Source organism: Atractosteus spatula, chromosome 18 (genome assembly GCF_055471065.1).
Source record: "Atractosteus spatula isolate fAtrSpa1 chromosome 18, fAtrSpa1.hap1, whole genome shotgun sequence".
In the NCBI taxonomy this organism is placed as follows: Eukaryota; Metazoa; Chordata; class Actinopteri; order Semionotiformes; family Lepisosteidae; genus Atractosteus; species Atractosteus spatula.
Window position 1 is genome coordinate 7,179,861 of NC_142723.1, and position 19,096 is coordinate 7,198,956.

The following is a 19,096-nucleotide window of genomic DNA, read 5'->3' on the forward strand; positions in this document are numbered from 1 at the left end:
GCTATTCTTCTCTGCACTGACTCCAGAGCAGCAGTATTTGTTTTGTAGCATGGTAACCAAAACGGTACACAATATTCTAAATATCGCGTTATACAATTTCACCATAGCATTCCTTTTTTAATTCCACACTTCGGTTTGCCTGTTTATTGCCTCCCCATGATTATATGGAAAATGTAAATGATATACAACACCCAAGTGTTTTTTTTTTTGTAATTAACCTCTCCTAGCTTATTGTTTGCTATTTTGGATTTACTGTATCGTTTTTATAACATGCATGCCAAACCTTGCACTTTGACCTACCGTAAACATCATCTGCCAGGCATTTTGGCTAATTTGGAATTTGATCTTAATCTTTTTGAATTTCATTTGCTTAGTGTTTTGCTCAGTGCTTATGTTTGATTAGTGTTTACTAATCCTCTTAGATAGGGATCATCTGCAAACGTGACTAGTTTACTAACCGTACCAGATTCAAGATGATTGATATTAACTAGGAAGCGCATTGGTTCTCGAAGAGGTCCCAGTGGTACTTCACTAATTACAATACCCCCATCTGAATATTCACCACCTGTCAGTACTCTTGGTTTACTATATATTAACCCATTCTCAATGTAAATGTGCACATTAGCCTGAATGCCTATTGAATCTGTTTTTATGGATGCACCTACATTAGCAGCCTCTGTCTTCAAATTACAGCTGGAAGTGTTGTGTTAATGGCCTACAGTTTCATCTAGTCTTCCAGTAATGCTACTTCGAGATGTCCTGATATTGGTACTGTGGAACCGGTAATTCCTGGAATTTAGGAACCTGGTAAGTGTCATGAATGACCCTCTGAGCAAACAGGGGGATGGACCCTGTGCTGCACCTTAGGTGGTCAGGAGACAAGCAGGTAGCTTCCAGAGCCAATGAGGGCTAGGCGAGAGACATGGTCAAAGGCAAGTTCTGTGGTTCATTATGTGAAAAGCAAAGAGATGGTTTGGGAAAACAAAGGCCAGGTAGAAGCTTCAAAGAACAACCAATACCAGGCAAAGAGCAGAGGGTCTTGGAGGGCTTAAGTATTGTGAGAGGAAGAAGGTGCACTGATTGGTGGAGTGTCGTGGTTGGCTGATTGGCAGGAGTGGTGTCGTTTGGTAGAAGTGCTCGGGGCTGGAGTGTAATTAGTGCGAGTGTGCTTCTGAGTGAGAATCTGGTGAGATGAGGGTGTGACAGTAAGGCTATTGATGACAGGAAGGTGTGGTCGACCTGAGTGCAATACAGCCCCTCTCCTTATTTGACTGTCTGGCCGTTGCTGAACAAAAATATAACATATATCTTCCAGTGTGGTTGAGTGCATTTGGTCCATGCCTGGGTAAAGTTATTTAAACGGTCAGAATAATTAGAAAAGTCAGCTGATGTAGACAGATATTGATTTCTTTACAGTTCAAGAATAGCAACAGTATCATTCCAAACTACCTGGGGTGAGTAGACGTAATGACATTCTCCAATCAATACAGATGTTTTGCTTTTGTACTGGTGTGTTTAATTACAGGCTGCTTACGTTCTGTGTACCAACTCACAGATTGATTATTTAACTGCCCTTAAGCTAGTCTGACTGGCAGGAGGCTGTTGTGATTAACACTGTGGGGAGATGTTGCAGGTGCATTGCAACCAGTAACACTCAAAACATCAAATGCAAGAGTGGGCGAGGAGCCAGTGTTTATTAACCTTTCAATTGAAAGTAATCTGCCTTTTTTTTAATCAAATCTGTTCCATGTCTTGTGAGCAACAGACCAATTAATAAAAAAAATTGTGTACTGGTTAATATTAGGAATAAAATCATGATGTATTACTGAGTAGAGTAAGAGTTAAAATTTTTACTTGGCAATGGAATATTACAGACATAAAAGGGTGACTCAATTAAACACCCCATATAAAGCAAACTAGGGGTTTCTGTGTTGTTCTTGGTGGTGGGGTTGTTGGAGGATAACGTAAGCAAGGAATGCCACAAAGAAGGTTTTTTTTAACTTGAACTTCCATTATGAACTTCATCAAATATGGCAGAGAAATAAGAACATGTTGATGTGATTTCAGTGATGATTTAGTTCATTCTTAATTAAATTGTATGCGAACCCCCCCCACAGGTGATTAGGCAAACTGTGTAATGCATGATGAATGCAGCCAGTTATCCAGTTAAAGTTTTATAACAATTAAAGTTTTAACAGAAATTATTATTCTATTTCTCACAAATGTAGTGGTAATTGTATAGAAACTTAAGACTGCTCTGAAACCCCTCCCTGTGGTTTCCCATCAGTTTTTAAATTGTTTCAGCATAAAGCTTTTTTAAACGTCTCTGTAACACTGGGACTTGTATACAGGCCAACGAAGCAGTATATGATATTATATTATTATATAAAAATAATATAATACTGTATTATTTTTTAAAGAGTTTTGAGCACTTTGTCACGTCTGTTTTCACAAAGATTCAAATTTTAGTAGATTTTAATGTTCATTTTTGACTCTCCACAATACTTCTAACAGAATTCTGTGCTTATTTTTATTCTGTATATACACTAAATATGCCCATTCCTGACAATAGGGTCCTCCTGTGAGTGACATGCACATCCTTTTAACTGGGCATTTGAGATTGCCTGCCATTTGTTTTGATTTAGACGTTTTACTCACAAACTTAATCTAATATGTTTAGCAAAATCAGATCTATTAATCCAGCCAGCTAGACTCCATTTACGCATTACAATTCCACCCTTGGTGGCATTTTAGATGGCTTGGCTCTGGAAGAAACGAGAGAAGCCTCAATTACAGTACATGTCACTCTCACTGGGGTCTGGAATTGTTCCCTCCGCTGTAATTGTTCACTTAATCTTTTTACTGTTAAAAACGCAGAAATCAGATTCCTGCTCTACTCGGTAATATTGAACTTCTCAGTTTTTGGAAAAGCTTCTAGAACAGGCTGTGTCACTTGTCTGCAATGTGCAGAGAAGCTGTATAAGCTTTTTCGGTCTGGGCTCAGATCTAAAAATTGCAGAAACAGCTCTAGCTACGGTTAACAACAATCTAGCGATTGCTACTGACTCTATCCATTTGGACACTATACCCTAACCTAACCAATTAAAAATTGCCTTCAGATAATGTATCAAGAAAGGCTCTCATAAAGGTTATTGTTAATGAGAGAGACTTCTTCTCAGCTTCTCTACTTTTGAATCTCATAAGGTAAGAGCAGACAATAAAACATTGTCATTATTAATGATCACTGCAATTATTAATTGTTGTGATGACCTATATTTTTTGGCAGTGTTTTTTTATTTGGCAATTTAACTGCATTATTTTATTTTGGAAACGTATTTTCTACCTTCTCCCCCATCACAATGATACAAAATCTTTCCTCAAAGGAACCCCACACTTCTCCGAAATGTGTATTTCTGTGACTAGTTTGTCAGGGAGTGTGGAGTATATGAAATTACATTTTCTCCAAAGCTTAATTTCTGTGATAAGGCATTTTGAAAACATGACTCATAGGATCCTAAAACTACAGTAGGTATGGACTGCAGCCTAATGAACATAAGATCACTTTATTAGTCATATACAATTTCTTGCATTAGGAATTTGTCTTTTCACATACCCCAGCTGCTTCTCCATGGGACACACAGATGGGGAGAGAGAAGCTTGGGATCAGAGCGCAGGGTCAGCCATTTATATAGCACCCCTGGACCAGCTGGGGTTAAGGGCCTTGCTCAGGGGCCCAACGGAGTAGGATTTCTCTGCTGGCCACAGGATTTGAACCAGCAACCTTCCAGCCACAGAGCCAGCGCTCCACAACCCTTAGGGTTAGGGTTAGATAACAACATTCTTGTTACAGGTACAGGATTCCTTTACAAGCAAATGCTTCAGAATGTTATGTTTTAAGTATTTCTGAAGACATAAATGATTGTAAAACCTTAAATGTCAGGAGATTCTGAGACAAACATTTAACCTACATACAGAGCCCCAGAGAAAGTCCCAGGTAAGTCACACAAAATAGGCAAAGACTATAATATATATATATAAAATGTATTATTTTACATTGACATGCAAAGTTATTAGGTGCATCACTTAATGATGTTCCCTGTGCAAAGTTTTCAGCAATAAGGACAGAACAGGATCCCTACTGATACTTCTGAATTGCGACATGCCCATTCTTTTGCACTGTGAACCCAACATTTATTTGGGTTCATTTGTAGTCCCTTCCAGCCATACGCTTCCCTGCCTGTGTCTGACTCCAAGCTGCACAGAGCTAAGGGACATGGCTTCTCTCCTTTCCCAGCAGCTCCACTGATTTTTGCAACCAATATCCCTGTTGGCGTCCACCCTCCGCCCCTGTCCCCAGTGATGTGTCTTTTGATGTCAGCTCTAGTTCTTGTCTCTGCCTACCCGTTTGCTGTGTCCACACCACTAATCACCTGGCTCATTCTGTCACGGTCGTCATCCCTCCTCTAGAGGGCGCTCCGACCTTTTATCATTAGTTTCATTATTACGTGCACCTGTCTCTGTCACGGATGTCGGAAAGGACGAACCGTGGAATGGCAGGAGAGCGTAAAAGACCCTATGCGTAGCGGCGAGACGGGGGTTAGCCCGGGCTCAGCTGTTCAGGAAATGCCGTATAGAAACCTATGCCCTCAGGTAGCGGACGTGGGGCGACCTGGTGCTAGGCGGGTCTCAGGACATCCGAACGTCAATGCTGAGCAAGTAACAGAGCAGAAGCAAGAAATAAATGGGCTACACAACAAGGCACACCAGAAAGACATGAATAATCACAGGGAACTAGGAACAGAAGGAGAGTAGAGCACCCTCTAGGTGTACTGGGCATGACAGTCTCCTGTTTAACCTGTCACTATATAAGTTAAGTGCCTCCTAAGCTCTGGGCTCAGTATTGGAAGACAGACGTCTGATGGCCCGCCTGTTCACCGGGCTCAGGAGACGCCCGAGGTGCAAGGCCTTTTCCCCATGTTCCTGGATCCCTTTTCTCTGTCTTTGTCTTGGATTGATCTCCCGGCTATCTGGACTTTGGATTGCTCCCTCTTTTTCCCTTTAGGACTCCCACTGGACTTGTTCGCCTGCACTCCCCCTCGCACCTGGATCCTGGTCGGCACCGTCCCCTGTCTGTCCTCCTGTCCATTCCTCTCCATGTTTTCCCTATTGTCCTTCTCCAGTCTCTTCTGGATTTTACCTTCTGCATAGGGTCTTAAATACGCACTACATGGGAGTCAGGACCGGCTCCTGTGACACATTCGTGAGACTCATCAGTGTTACCACCTTGCAGTTTGATCCTGTCAGTTCTCAGACCTTACCGGGAGACCTCTGTGGGAAACCAGCGAAATGGTGAACAAGTGGGTGACATTCTGCCCCCTGGACCAGCTTCTCTACACTGATGCCCCAGTATGGTGGCACACTTCAGTGGTAGATAAAACAGGTGTACTGTAGGTAGAGAGCTTGGGGGAAAATGCTTCAGACATTCAACGTGTTGTTTTAATCACGTGAAACTGGGCATTGTCTGCAGATACTTAAGGAGAATCTATTCTGTTTGACATGGAGAAGTGGTTAGGGTTCCTGATATTGTGGCCAGCCAGTGTACCTGTTTATATGTTTGCCTGCCTGGGAGCCACAGAGAATGACAAGAAGAGAGGAGGATCAGCCAGGTCTGAGTGTTAAGGTTAAGGTCTAAAAACACATCTGCATTATGCTGGACCTTGTCTGAGAAATGACTCAGAGGCAGACTGGAAACTATGGAGGTGTCCTTCCAGGGGACTCTGCAGAACAAAAGACATCTCATCATGGCAGCCAGGGCATAAATATCCTCTACTGCAGAGGACTGGTATAAATGCAGGCTAGAGAACAAAGATGGTTTATTAATGGAAAAAACCAAACTCAGGTTCTCCCTTGATTTCCATTTTGGGTTAATCTTTAAAGAGTAAAAAAAAACACAAATATCTGTTATCATATTTAATCTGTATTTAACACATTGTCTTGTTTTTTAAAATGTCTTATTTTTTTCTCTGTGTTCTCATTCCTTTATTTTAACTATTACCATAAGTTCCCATCTTATTGGAATAGCAACAGGCTGTTTAGTTAGGAAGGAGGATTCACAGCAGATGTGTTTCATATCTGAACACAACACATTCATCTCGTTTACTCTTGAACCTGCACAGTGCAAGGATTCTGGTTTTAAGTTTGAATAGGAACGTACTACGTAAGCCTCACACCTTCTGACTAAATCCAGAGAAAAAGAGTTAACATTTTGCGTGGTCTCTCGCAGTCTGGAAGCATAGAAATCCTTTACAAAGTTAAGTTAAAGAAGAACTTCATCACCGATCTCTCTTGCCGCAGGTCCCGGCACTCTTAGTTCATTTTAAAATCGTAAAGCTGCTTGCAAAGTGTCTATGTTATCTCTTTAGCATAAAACAATCTGTATTCATTCCGTATCGGGTGATAAATAATTCATCTGTCCTGGAAAAAATTGCAGCAGGAGTAATTAAAATATATTGGATGTACTCCAGTTGCGAGAGGCCTCTGGGTTTCTAGTTGCTTATTTCTATTACAGATACTTAAAATAATTGCAGTTCGTCTGTCGAGGTGTTAATTAAAAGCAGCTTAAAGTCATAAACCTGATAACAGGACAGATTTTAATTGTGGGGATAACAAAAAAATAAGTCACTAAATGCCTAATAACGTCATATGTTTTTCAACAGGTGGGTTGTTCATTGACCCTGTGAAATTTACTCAGCATTTTCCTTCAAAATGGCTACAATCGATGTGTATTTATCTCCGGATAATTTCTTGGCAGTTTTCAATTGCCAGAAAACCCACACCGAGTACTGGATAAAAAGTCCGACTCTGCAGTAAGCAAAGTGTTGTTAAATCTAGTATGTGGTCGCAATAATGCAGAGGTCCCCTTTAAATTTCACCGAGACGCCAGTGTTTAGCGACTGTTCGTAGGATGCTACGAGTTGGGATCTCAGAGTGTGGGAATCGGTTTTGTTCAGTGGGAGGGAGGAAGGCAGCGTGAGCGACTCTCGGTTTTGCACCTTGCGTGGAAAGGGAACGTAGTAGCCCAGAGACCCTTCAGATGGATGGAACTCAGCCTGTGAATCCGAGATGGAAAAAGCGATAGATTCACCGCTTTTCATTTAAAAGGATGAAATCTTAACAAGTTCCAGCGTTTTCCAAATCTGCAAAAGGTAAGAGGTAACCTGTTGTGTGTTTTCCGAGATAACAACTTGCCTGGAGATAATGAAAAGGTTTCAGTGCAGAATAAAGCCAGAATACATTACGAGCAGGGTTCATAGTAAAAGCTGACAACACAGTTCTCTATTTCACGTTAGGACTAGTACTAGATAATTAAAATGGATGAAGAACGTGAAATATTTACAAACATAACAGATAATGTTCTTTTTTTTAATTAAATGTGACATTGTAAATGCACCTTAGTGATCCCGACCGTATATTCTTTGTTTATGATATCTTATGTTTACATCTTTAAAAAAATAAATTACGTAGTATTGTCTGTTAAAGCTTATGTGATGTGTTTTAGTGCGTATTTTTGAACGTTTAATTTTTCTTTAAACTTAAACTAAAAAACACCATTTTAAATTTTAATATGATGAAAAGGGTTAAATATACTTTTGCCCTTAAATACATTTTCAATAGGCAAGAATACATACACTTGCTTACAACAGCGCAAACTTCCTATTTTACAATTAGTTTTCTTTTCTAAACAGCTGTATTTTATTTTTGCATCAAATATTCTTGTCCTTGTTTGTGAAAGACAAGGCGAGCGCCACCCTCTGTCGAGAACAAAGCGAAATGAAATCCAATTTTTCGCCCCGATCTTGGCTTAACCAAAAATCTTTCATTACTTAACGGAGAAATGAATCGCGACATGAACGGCGTTCTTTGGCTTTCACTGGGGGTACTTTTTAAATCACTTTATTTTAAAAAATAAAATATAAATAATTAAATTTAAATTCCTTTTTTTATTTTTCAGCAAGTAAGCTTTTATTTGTGGCTTCCGCAGGACAAACCTGCTGCCCCTAACGGTTTAATATCCCAGCTGAAATTTTTTCTTAAACATGCTTGTATCTGGATGGCAAAATGCAATTAAAAACCAGTGACCAACCTACACTAGTCGTGTCGAGTGTGTTTTCAATGAACTTGATAAGGGAATCAATGAAGAAAAAAAAGTGCAAGTCTCCAAAACCACGATAGACAAATCAGTATTAGTTGAAGCAGTAGTCGTATTCAAATGTCCGTTAGGTTACTTATTTTATACATGATATATCTGTCCTATGCGTAATAATGGTATATAGTAGGCCTAATTTCGAAAATAACCGAAAAGGAGATGTATTAATTAGACTGTACCCCCATCAAAATTATATAACAACTTCTGTTTGCAAATATTTTCGATCATGTTTCTGGGTAAATCAACTCAATTTGCCATTGTAGAATGTTACGCGTTGCATTTTCTTCAACCAGGTGTAGCTGTCTCATTCGTAAGTTCTCTTTTAAGGTTCTGTGCCGGGTTGAGTCATACCTGCGAAAAGCTGTTTAAAAAGTGTCACACAGGCCTGTGCGTCTTCTAAAGTGCTTGCTGCTTCTTTGTCAGTCCAGTATCATTGCCTGTGTGCGTGGTAGTCAGTCGCTATTTTTTTCCTGTCAGATGCTATTAGTAAAGCAGGTGTTGTTAAATATTCTGTGTCAACGTTAGTGAATATAGCGCTTGACAGTTTATTAACAGTTATGCCTGCATGTCTTTAAGCTTATTTCACGAAGATGGCAGAGTTCTCACGCCGTATGTCCCTCGCATAATGAACTTCCTGGGGAAACATATTGTTCCCTACATATTATTAATGTGACGCCTTATTTGATCGGTTTGAGCAGGGAGCTGCATCATTGTGCTTTGGACAGTAAATGTTAATTCTTTAAAGTGTTTTTTTCTACTTTTCAGTGCGGAATTAATTATTTGTACTTATTTTATAGCTGCTTTGGAGCCTGATCTTCCTATATCTCAGGAACTAAGTAAGGCTGGCTCTGATCAGTACTGGGATTGTCGATGTTTCCCAGTTCTGGTTCGGGAGTATCCCTGTATTTACTGGTCTTTGTTTATGGAGATTTTGATTGGCTAAAATTCTTGAACTGGTATTTCAACGAATTGCTTGATTTGAACTTTTTCTCAAGGTTGCACCAAGGTCTTTGTCACAGCCCCCCTTCTGAATGGTCACCTGAGGCCTAACGCACAGCAGAAATCAGGCTCAACCAGTATACAAAAAAGAGGATAATTAAAGGATGTCTGTTTATTTATAGTTCAGACAGGGGGAACACAATAAATTCAACTGACAGGAAAAATACTTCCCCATCCAAGTCTCAAGAGAAAACTCCCCAGCAGAGCGAAGCCTCTTTTTTCTGTTGTGGTATTTCAGAAGCCACGCCCCCTGTTACCTCCCACAAGCCTCTTAATGGCCTACTGCTCCGTGCTGTGCATATGTCTAGAAAACACAAAAACAACCCTTCTCCACACAGAGGCCCCCACATTTGTGTTTTGTCGTTTTTCTTAAAAACAGGTATATGCAAATATTGTAATTTATGGGTAAATGAATAAACATCCGTGTTTATAAATGGACGGAGAGTGCAGCACCCCTCCCCATCACTAGATGGCGCTGCGGAATCAGGCCAGTGGCCATCTGGTTAGTTTCCCAGAGTTTATCTTTTGCCCTGCGTTTGAGAATGATTTTTTCCCCTCTGAATGCTGGTGAGTAAGACTACCTGCAACCTACAAGCACAAACAACCAAGCAACTATTTACAAGTGCCAGTTCTTTGATTTTTCTCTTTTTTTCCTATCCTGACCTACTGCAGTGGTGGATAATTTGAATCTTCCAAAGGATTCCTTATTTTTCTAGGCCCACGACAAATACCGTAGGCTGAGGGATGGCACCCCACCAAACCCTCAGTTTCAGACATTATCCCTCTTTTATGATTATTTCCAAGAATAGCACATTGATTTCTATTTCAACTTGGTTTTGAATCATTGTGCCACAATTGTTTTCTATAAAACTCTCAATGGTTATCAGTGATGTACAGAAAGAGGTGGGGATGACACTGTGTCTAAAACCAACCTATAATAAGATCTCGTGTTAGAAAACAATCATTAATGTCAGAAGTTCCAAAATCAGCTAGTACGTGGATTCAAGCTTATTTCTAACCTGGTCCAACTATTTAATAGCTGAATGGGTACAAAATGGAGAGCCCAAGGAGATGTTCCATAAACTTGACTGGAATGAAAGCCAAGACGCCGCTGTGATCCAGAATTGCGAACACTGCTCTACATCTAGAAAACCATGTTGCTGCCCAAAATGGTGTCAGTGAATCAGTATCTACCACCAGTTTCTGTTCTTAAGAGCTTCAATATGGTGATTCGGGATTCTGTTTTGTAGATGTTGCCTATGATTTGAGGAATCTTGATTTGACCTTGATTGGGAGCCGGCTCCCTTGAAGCGTAGTTTAGGACCCTATGCAGATGGTACAATCCAGACGTGAGTGGAGAAGGACATCAGGGGAGGAGAGGAAGAGGATCAGGACGGGTTGACGGACAGGGGGGCGTGACTACGGTGATCCGGTGCTCGGGGGGGGCGTGGCGATGGCAAACACGTTCAGGCAGTCCAAAAGGGGGAATCCGGGGCGCAGTCCAAAGTCCAAAACCAGGGGATCCAACCAAGACGAAACAAACACGGTTAAAAACTGGAACGGGATCCGGAACGGGAACAGGGAATAAAACCAGGACGATGAGGTCAGGCTCTCTGAGCCCCGGTCTCAGATGGTCAGGACACCGCGATGAAGCCTGTGCCGTCAGGTCTCTCCTGGACCCGCTGGCAGGCAGGCTTCTGGGCGTCCATCTCCCAGTGCTGATTCAGGAATAGCAGGAGCACCAGGCTTAAATAATAACTGGCAAAAAAGAGGGTAGGTGCACGTAATCAACTAAAATATGAAAGGGTCAGAGCGCCCTTAAGAGGAGGGATGCCGATCGTGACACTTTATTGACCACGTCTTGAGTACTGGGTTAAAAAAGACCCTATGTCACCGTACAGGTGTGAACCTCGTTGACCTGGTTGATGTCTGCTTGCAAAATCTGCCTCCCTTATTCTTCTGCCTTAGTGAAGTCATTATCACTTCTACCGCTGGTCTGCTGTGTCATGAAGGGCTGCCAAACATCACACTGGGTGCTGGATGAAGTTCTTCTGCTTTCTGCTATGAGATCCTTTTAAGTGAAAATTACTATATAAATACAAACAATTATTAATTCATGCATTTGCAAAATAAATTTGTATGACTGCCGAAATCTCATCTATTAATTTGAATCCATTTCGATAAGAGCAGCTGCCTTTTGTTAGGTGTCAGACGTTTGAAGATATACTGGGCACATTTTATTGGCTCTTTGGGTAAACACTCCCAATGAAATAAATTACTCTGTAAATCATTGTTAGACTGATCATTAACATTTTACAGTATGTCCATATTTTTAATTAAATTGCAGTGAAACACTTTAGGTCTGTGGTTCCTGCTCCTGGTCTTGCAAGACTGCTTTTTCGGCAAGTGTTAATTCCAAGCTGAGCTAGGGGATCACTGGTGCTAATTATTGCCTTTAATTGACCTACTTTCTTATTTACCTGTTTCTGCAGTTTGTCCTTGCTTTTAAAAGTAACCTTCAAGTGTATCTTCCCAACTACATTAGTGTAAAAAAAACTTTATGTAGTCTCCCTAGATTTTGGTGTTTGCTCTTTTATTTCTACTCTAACGAGCTCTTAATGTGATCTGTTTATTTTGAGCATTTGTCTTGTTTAATTGCTCACAGAAATGGAGTAAAGTAAAAATGTAAAACCATAATACAATTACAACCATTTAAAAACATAACTGTAGTCCCAGATCCCAATCACCATACCCTGTACTCTCAGATCTAAATCTTTAGAAGTCAGCCAAAAATAAAAACCAGTATTAAATAAAACAGATAAGAAACAGAGGTGATCAGTTCCTGAAGTACAGGAAATGACACGTATCAGACACACCCAAAGTGGCCATCTTTCCTTTCTGTAGAGATCCAGCTGGTTATATTTTTCAGGCAGCATACCTGAAAAAGCTAGGCTCTACTCAGAAAGTGATACATGGGTGATACCAATTACAAATCCCATTCAACTGTTCAAGAGCTGAAAGCAATTATACCTCACCTAGACTATTGAAATTGATTAGCATTCAATTAGGAAGTGGACTGAAACAAAGATCAGAAGACATAGGAGTCTCCCTGGGCCATAATTAGGAACCACTGCTATGAATCATACTGTAGTCACAAGCCACTCTTACAAATTCGCACATTCCTCATGAATAAATTATGAACTGCAACATATTGAAAAGCATTACCCTTTTCTCTGCAATGGTTAGACGAGAACACTACACACAAAAAAATTTGGAAACTAGAGGAGTAATGGGGTGTGCCGACAACAGATGTTCCCAGATAGTTGCCTCACCCTCATTTTCTTGCTCGATGCAATTCCCCCTTTGACTTGTTTGAATATGTTGATCAAGAAACTTAGGTTTTCAAGAACCTCCAGAAATAAGCAGCAGATACTGGGTACCGCCCCAGAAGTAACACCGGAAAATGTTCGGTTTCCCACAGCGTGACAATCTTAATTTTCAAATGCACTTACGACATACAACACAAACAAATCACTGTCATTGTGAAGGTGTGTGGGAGGAAAGAAAATGGTCTCTATTTACTGTGCGGCGTATAACATTGTATTAAATTATTTAAAAATGCTGTCTAGCAGTTTGTCAAGCATGTTTATTATAATCCCAGTGGCATCAAATTTTGCACCAAATGAAAATTGAAATCCCAGTTCTAGGTGCTATTAAATTGTGATGTTTGGCTTCATACCCACCAGCTAGTTTGACTGAGTAATGGAGGCCCGCAGGAGAACAGGAATTCATGCTTGACAACCAGCGTTTCACCTATGTTTTGTGAAAGCACATTAGCTTTCAGCTTTATCAGCTGTGACCTGCTGATTTTGGACAATTCATAGTCGAATGGCACTGCTTATTTATAGTGTTTGGAAATGTTGGATCCATGTTATCAGGTCAGTTTCAGCTGGCCACCTTACACTGGTTCATGGTTAGGATCAGTAAGGATCAATTAAATGTTTATCTGCTGATCAAAGCTGTTGTGAGGCTGATTAGATTTACATGACCCCCAGAGCCAAAATGTCACCTAAAAACATCTTAATGTTCTTATACTCAGTCGAGCCCAGGCTCGCAGTCCCAGGTCTCCTTGGCAACCGGCCATGTTCACACATGGCACACCTCCTGGTGCTGTGAGAACTCGATCGGGCCTACTGTCCATTCCACATGTCCCTGCTTAATGGATCATAATCTTATCAGTTCCAGGTTACTTAAACCCTGCCCTGCCCGCAGCTAGACGCTCTGCCATTGAGCTTCCTACCGACATTGAGAAGTGCTCCCTGCACTAACCAGCCTGTCAGAACTACAAGGAATCTGTCAGAATCAGTACAAAAACCCAAGCCCTAAACCGATGCGGACCCGATCAAATTACAGAGCCCCGGATATGTGTGGTGCTGGTGAAATCTGTTTTGTTTTGTTTTTATTTTCTCACCGATTCTTGACATATAAAAACCTTGGCAGAACTGACAGCTCCTGATTAAGTCTCATCTTTTGGGCTTTTGTAATCAGGTGTGAGTCCAGAGGTGTATGCTTTAATTATCACCTCGTCAGGCAGTCTCAGCCTAGTGTTTTAAAAAAGATGACAATCCCGTAGGACAAATTGGTTCCAGGACGTACGGTTTAGCTATTCCCAATTCCACAAGCGTGGTGGAAGTGTGCAGGTACTGTATGTGATTTATTACTGTATCCTCCTTCTTAAATCACATAAATGTAGACAACAGATTGTGATTGTGACAGCACTGGCAGGCTGAAGGAACTGAACCTTTTTAGTCTGGAACAGAGAGGACTACAAACGGATCTGATTCAAGTATTCAAAATGCCAAGAGGCAAAAAAAACACGAATCAGAAGACACATTTAAAATTGAGAACAGGAGGCACTTCATTACACAAAGTGTAGCGGGAGGTTGGAGCAAGCTACCCAGCCATGTCGGTGAAGATGATACTGTAATTTCTTTCAAGAAATGTCTGGATGCAATTCTTGGCTCAATTAACTACTAACCACCAAACAAGCTAGATGAGGCAAATGACCTTCTCTCGTTTGGAACCAATATTATAAAGTCTTTATGTCATGTACAGTAAGAACACCCTCTGAGGTTACAGCCCAGTACTGCTCGACTCTAAAGCGAGGTCTTTTGTAACAACATTCAGCATTAAGGTTGATGTGAGAGAACAGTGATGGTGACTTGGCTGATTAGTATAGACTGTTCCAAGGTGTCCAACACGATGCATGGTAGCATGGGCAAGAGTAACAAGACTTGACAGGAAACGGATATTCTAAGCACACTGGAAAGGTTAGCAGAAAACGGAAAGCAAGCAGAAAAGGGGGAGGCAGAGACCCTTTAATAGTTCAAGATTTAAGATCCAAGGACTGCTGGTCTATTAAAATCATTTTTCTGCCTTTTTTCCTCTCTGTGTCCTTTTTTTAAAATGGCAATCTTAAGAAGGAATGGTAATTAAAAGTATAAAATACTGCATTTGTTGCTGTGAAGTGCAGTCTCTTTTCCTAGGCCACAGGGAAGGTGGGAGCCATCTGTCAGCAGTGCTGTATATTATGGTTTTGCAAAGGCCATGACTGACTGCTGATTTTGGCATCTGCAGAGGAAGTTGCCTCAGCTGATCAGGTAGCTGTTCCATTTGTAATGTCATCTGCTGGAGCCACAGGGACACACAGTTGAAATGCTGCCCTAATGCCTTCAGAGGTCTGTAGATGGATGTACTTATTTGGTCTTACTGTCCTATCCGGGAGTAGAACTAGAATCTACAAGACAGCAAATAGAGAAAATTAGGGCAGGTTTGGCAGCATTTGAGACACATTCTTTCCTTCTAAGTAATGTCAAGCACTCATGTCATGTATGGTGCATCAAATGGTGATCATGAGATAAATGTGGCATTTCTTCAAAAGTGGAATATATGAACGCGTACTGACAGGATCTTAATAGTGAGCTGTCTGAAGCAAGTTTGAATGTTCTGAAAAGCCTTTATGCAGAGGGATAATATGTGGAAAAAGAACTCTGAAATTAGGTATGCTGCACACAGTGTATCATATCATTCTCATAACTCTCTATAACACAGGGTCTCCAGTGCTTTTACAATGGATTTTTACTCAATGCCATTCAGTACTGCGGTTTAACATAATAATGGTTGCCCATGGCAGTAGTGGAATGATTTTCATCTCCAGTCCATTGAAATGGTGTGTAATGAAAAATGAGCCTTAACTAACACCACTCAGTTTTTCTCTTCAGAAATGTCATTTCTATGTATTAGATTATTGAAATATATTAATTAGCTGCACAGTCTTGGAAGTTATTTGTAAGGCAATGAAGACTCCTTATTTAACAATATTGAATAAAAAGTAAAGACTTTTTGCTTCTTCGGTGTAGTTTTTTTAATGTACTGCATTAATATTTCTAAGTTTTATTTGCTGAATGTTAATTCTTTGGATAAAGTTCATTGTATCTCTTTGGATGAGGAGCCAGTTCTGTCATATCTTTTTATATAATTTTAAGAAGTTACTGTATCTTGTTGTAGCAGAAAACAATTTAAAAGGCTTTAAATGAATCATTTAAATGCAATTTATTTCTTTTAGCATTGAAAGGGTGAATGTATATGTATAATAGAATGTATGTTAAAATACTGAATTCTAATTCATGTTTAATATTATTTAATATCGTGATAAATTTCTATTCATCTATATTTTTTGAAAACTGTAAAACATGCATTTGGATATTATTTAACTCTCTATTTGATTAATTGATGCCAATAAGTTTGAGGAATTTTGACAATTGCAATAGTTTTAATCATCTCATTAATGAACGAGCTGGTTCAATAGAAGTGATAGGTCTGGAAAAACCTGATAGAAAAACACAGATAGGAACCAATATGCCCTGTTTATCAAAACACATAGTCTTTGTGCTATTGATATTTTAGATTCAGGACTAAGTCAGCACACTGTCACTCACTGGCTGGGGCTTCACAGCCAGCAATTTCTCAAATGTCAAGATGTTACAGTCATTCAATCTCTCAACGATAGGCCATGGTCTGGGATCGTGAGTCACAACACAACAATCTGCCAAGATTGATGGGGCAGTCAGACGGTGATGGTCTTGGCAGGAGTGTGATGCCACTACAGAGCTCAGCCTGTAGTGATTGATTGCAGCCTGATTGCACAGCTCTATGTTGATCAAGTCCTGGTCTTGCTTTTAACCGTTCCTAAGGTCTCATTCTGATGTAACCACATTCCAACAGGACAACACACATCCTAATGATAACAGCTCAGATAACAACAGCTTTCTTTCGGATGCCCTTCTTGTCAGACTTTAACTCCATTGAACGTTTGTAGGAGCTGCAGTGACATATAGGGTTCAGAGACCAGTGAACGGGTATATTGGAAACTTGCTCATCTAAAATATATGAGAGAGGGGACAGTATTCCAGAAGATAGCATCTGTAACCTGGTGTAAAGCATGCATTGCAGATCTATAGCTTGAAATGCTTCCATTGGTGGCAACATACACAACTACCTTGTGACTTTACTGTAGATCCCCTGTTGATCAATCCTGTTGACAAATACTAATCTCATTTCTGTTCTATAAAATATAAGGGCACCAGCTACAAATTGTACTTTTTCTGATAATTGTGACATTTCCTTAGGTTTCTTTTGATGCTCAGTGTACTTAACCACAAAAGTGATGATCATCAAGCAAAACCTTTTGCCTTTTGTCTCGTATATGAACAAATACCTTACCACAGTCACACTATTTTCAACAAACCTAATATTTTGCTATATAACTTCCTTGATTTTTAGATTTGCTGGCACTTCTGAAGAATATTTCTCACTCTGCTGTCAGTTTGCAAGGCTGATTTGTTATTGAAAGAGAAATGTGAGAAAAGAGGAAGCTCGAAAAACAAAACATTAATTATGTGTTCTGCTTTTTGTGGCCCTTTGAATAAAACTCTTGGGCCTCAGCCAGTAAAGTTGCTGACCCTAGTGCAGGATGTGCTTATGTAGCGGAGCTAGTTTGGATACGGTGACGTCATTGCCCTCACTGCGCGTAGCAGGGACCTCAGCTGCCTGCGCTGGGCGAGGTCTCCTTTAGCTCATGCAGCTGGTTCCCTGTTGCGTTATGCCGGAGACCCGGGTTCGCGCCCCAGGTGCTGTGGGACAGAACGGGGTGGCGGAGGGCACAAGCCCGCGCGGAACCGCGACGGTCACACTTAGTGTTTTTGAGTCTGTCACTAGCCAACTGTGACTGGGACCATGTGGTCACAATTGGCTAAGTGTCTGTGAGGGTAGGGCTTAGTTAGGCAGCAGTCTCAGTGAAACATTGATGCCTGAAGCCTATTGGGCGCTTGCAAGCATGGGGTGTTGTAGCTGAGGGATGTGCCCCTCCTCAAATCAGAGCTTAACCTCCTGCGAGAGGCTGTGTTCCCTGTGACGTTTTAAAAGTCAAGTGGCCCAAAGGTGGGCGTGTTTGAGGGCCCTGCCGGCATTTCCTTATTTCGTCCTCATTTCATTCCTCGTTCTTCCCTGGGATCATATCATATAAACACTTCTTTGCCTTTTCAGAAGTCAGATGTTTACGACAAAAATAATGGTCAATTTCTAAAAAAACCCAGGGAATTGTAAGATGGTCAGTGCCTTTTCAAAGGCACAACTGCTTGAAGGCAAGCTGGAGAAGGCAATGGAGAGTGACATGACAAACAAAGCAGAACCCAGCTGGAGGCAAATGATAGGCTTTCAGCATGGCGATCAATTACCAGAAGTGTCTCAGACATCAGGAACATCCCCACTCTTTTACATCCGCTCTCCTCCTGACAGGCTGCAGATTTAGTTGTGCAAACCTGACAGACAGAAAGGGACCTCTAGCACACTATGATATATTGTTCTAAAATGTTTAAAACTGTCAAAATAACAGACTGATTTAAATGTACGCATTCACTTGCCTTCAGTGGAATGGGATCATTAGTTCCCAATACCATTGCTGCTCTGGCTCTGTAATCTAAACATTGTGAGTTTGAGTCCAGTCCATGTGGTCACTAACTGACTGTGACTGGAGCTGACTGTGACAGTGCACGACTGGCTCACTTACACCTGCTCAACTGCGTACCTGGCACTTGCGGGTGTAGAGCTGGTGTTAGTCAGCTTCCGGACTGGGCAGAGTGCTCTCTGGTCTCTGTTATATTGGGATCAACTCTACAGATTCGCAGTGAACAGTTCTCTGCTCTATAATGTGTGTCTAAAGGCATGTGGTGATGTCTGTTAGGAACACTGGCAATTGCTTCATTCTGTGGTGGGCAGAAGAGGCTCTTTTTTCTAAAAGAATTTTATAGTGTTATTTTCAGAAAGCTACCACAGATGTCTTGACAACTGTACACGTTTTACTGTTAAAGAACAGAAAGTCAGATTACCAAAAAGTGCCAATATTGGTTCAAAAGATTAATAAGACAGATGAGAATCAACAGCAACCTGCAGTCCAGGCTGCTGTGCAGTGGCGCAGTTGTCATTAAGATAGAGTACGGTGGGTTTGATCTGCAAAGCCGACATGCGTTGAAGTGATTGATATTTTCATGCAGGTGCTTTTGGATGCACTGCGAGACGCCCTCCCGCCCCGAACGAGTGGACTGGGATCAGAGGGGCGCCAGGATGGGCTCTGTGGGTGCTGAGGGCCGCAAAGAGGCCACACCTGCACTGACCCCAGAAGGCAATGTGGTGATGAGCTTCAGCTTCGAGAGCTACCAGCTGGAGGAGGAGGACAGCCAGACCAAGGACGTCCCAGATAAGGGGGTTCTGACCTTCACCGAGCCAGGTAGAAGTGGCATCCACTGGGGCTCTGTACCTCCCCCAGTCCAAAAA

The 19,096-nt window shown here is 41.1% G+C and overlaps 1 protein-coding gene across 2 annotated transcripts in view; it reads left to right on the forward strand.

Annotated features, from left to right (window-relative positions):
- The first annotated feature begins 6,984 nt into the window (after positions 1 to 6,984).
- Positions 6,985 to 19,096, forward strand: part of slc29a4a (solute carrier family 29 member 4a) — a 29,135-nt gene continuing 17,023 nt past the window's right edge. Inside the window, exons 1-2 of one of the 2 annotated variants that reach the window (XM_088937060.1) lie at positions 6,985 to 7,205; positions 18,817 to 19,049. In XM_088937060.1, the coding sequence (XP_088793186.1) occupies positions 18,827 to 19,049 (223 nt within the window). In that variant the 5' untranslated portion in view covers positions 6,985 to 7,205; positions 18,817 to 18,826. The remainder of the gene's footprint in view (positions 7,206 to 18,816; positions 19,050 to 19,096) is intronic. The other variant, XM_088937059.1, reaches the window with a different exon arrangement.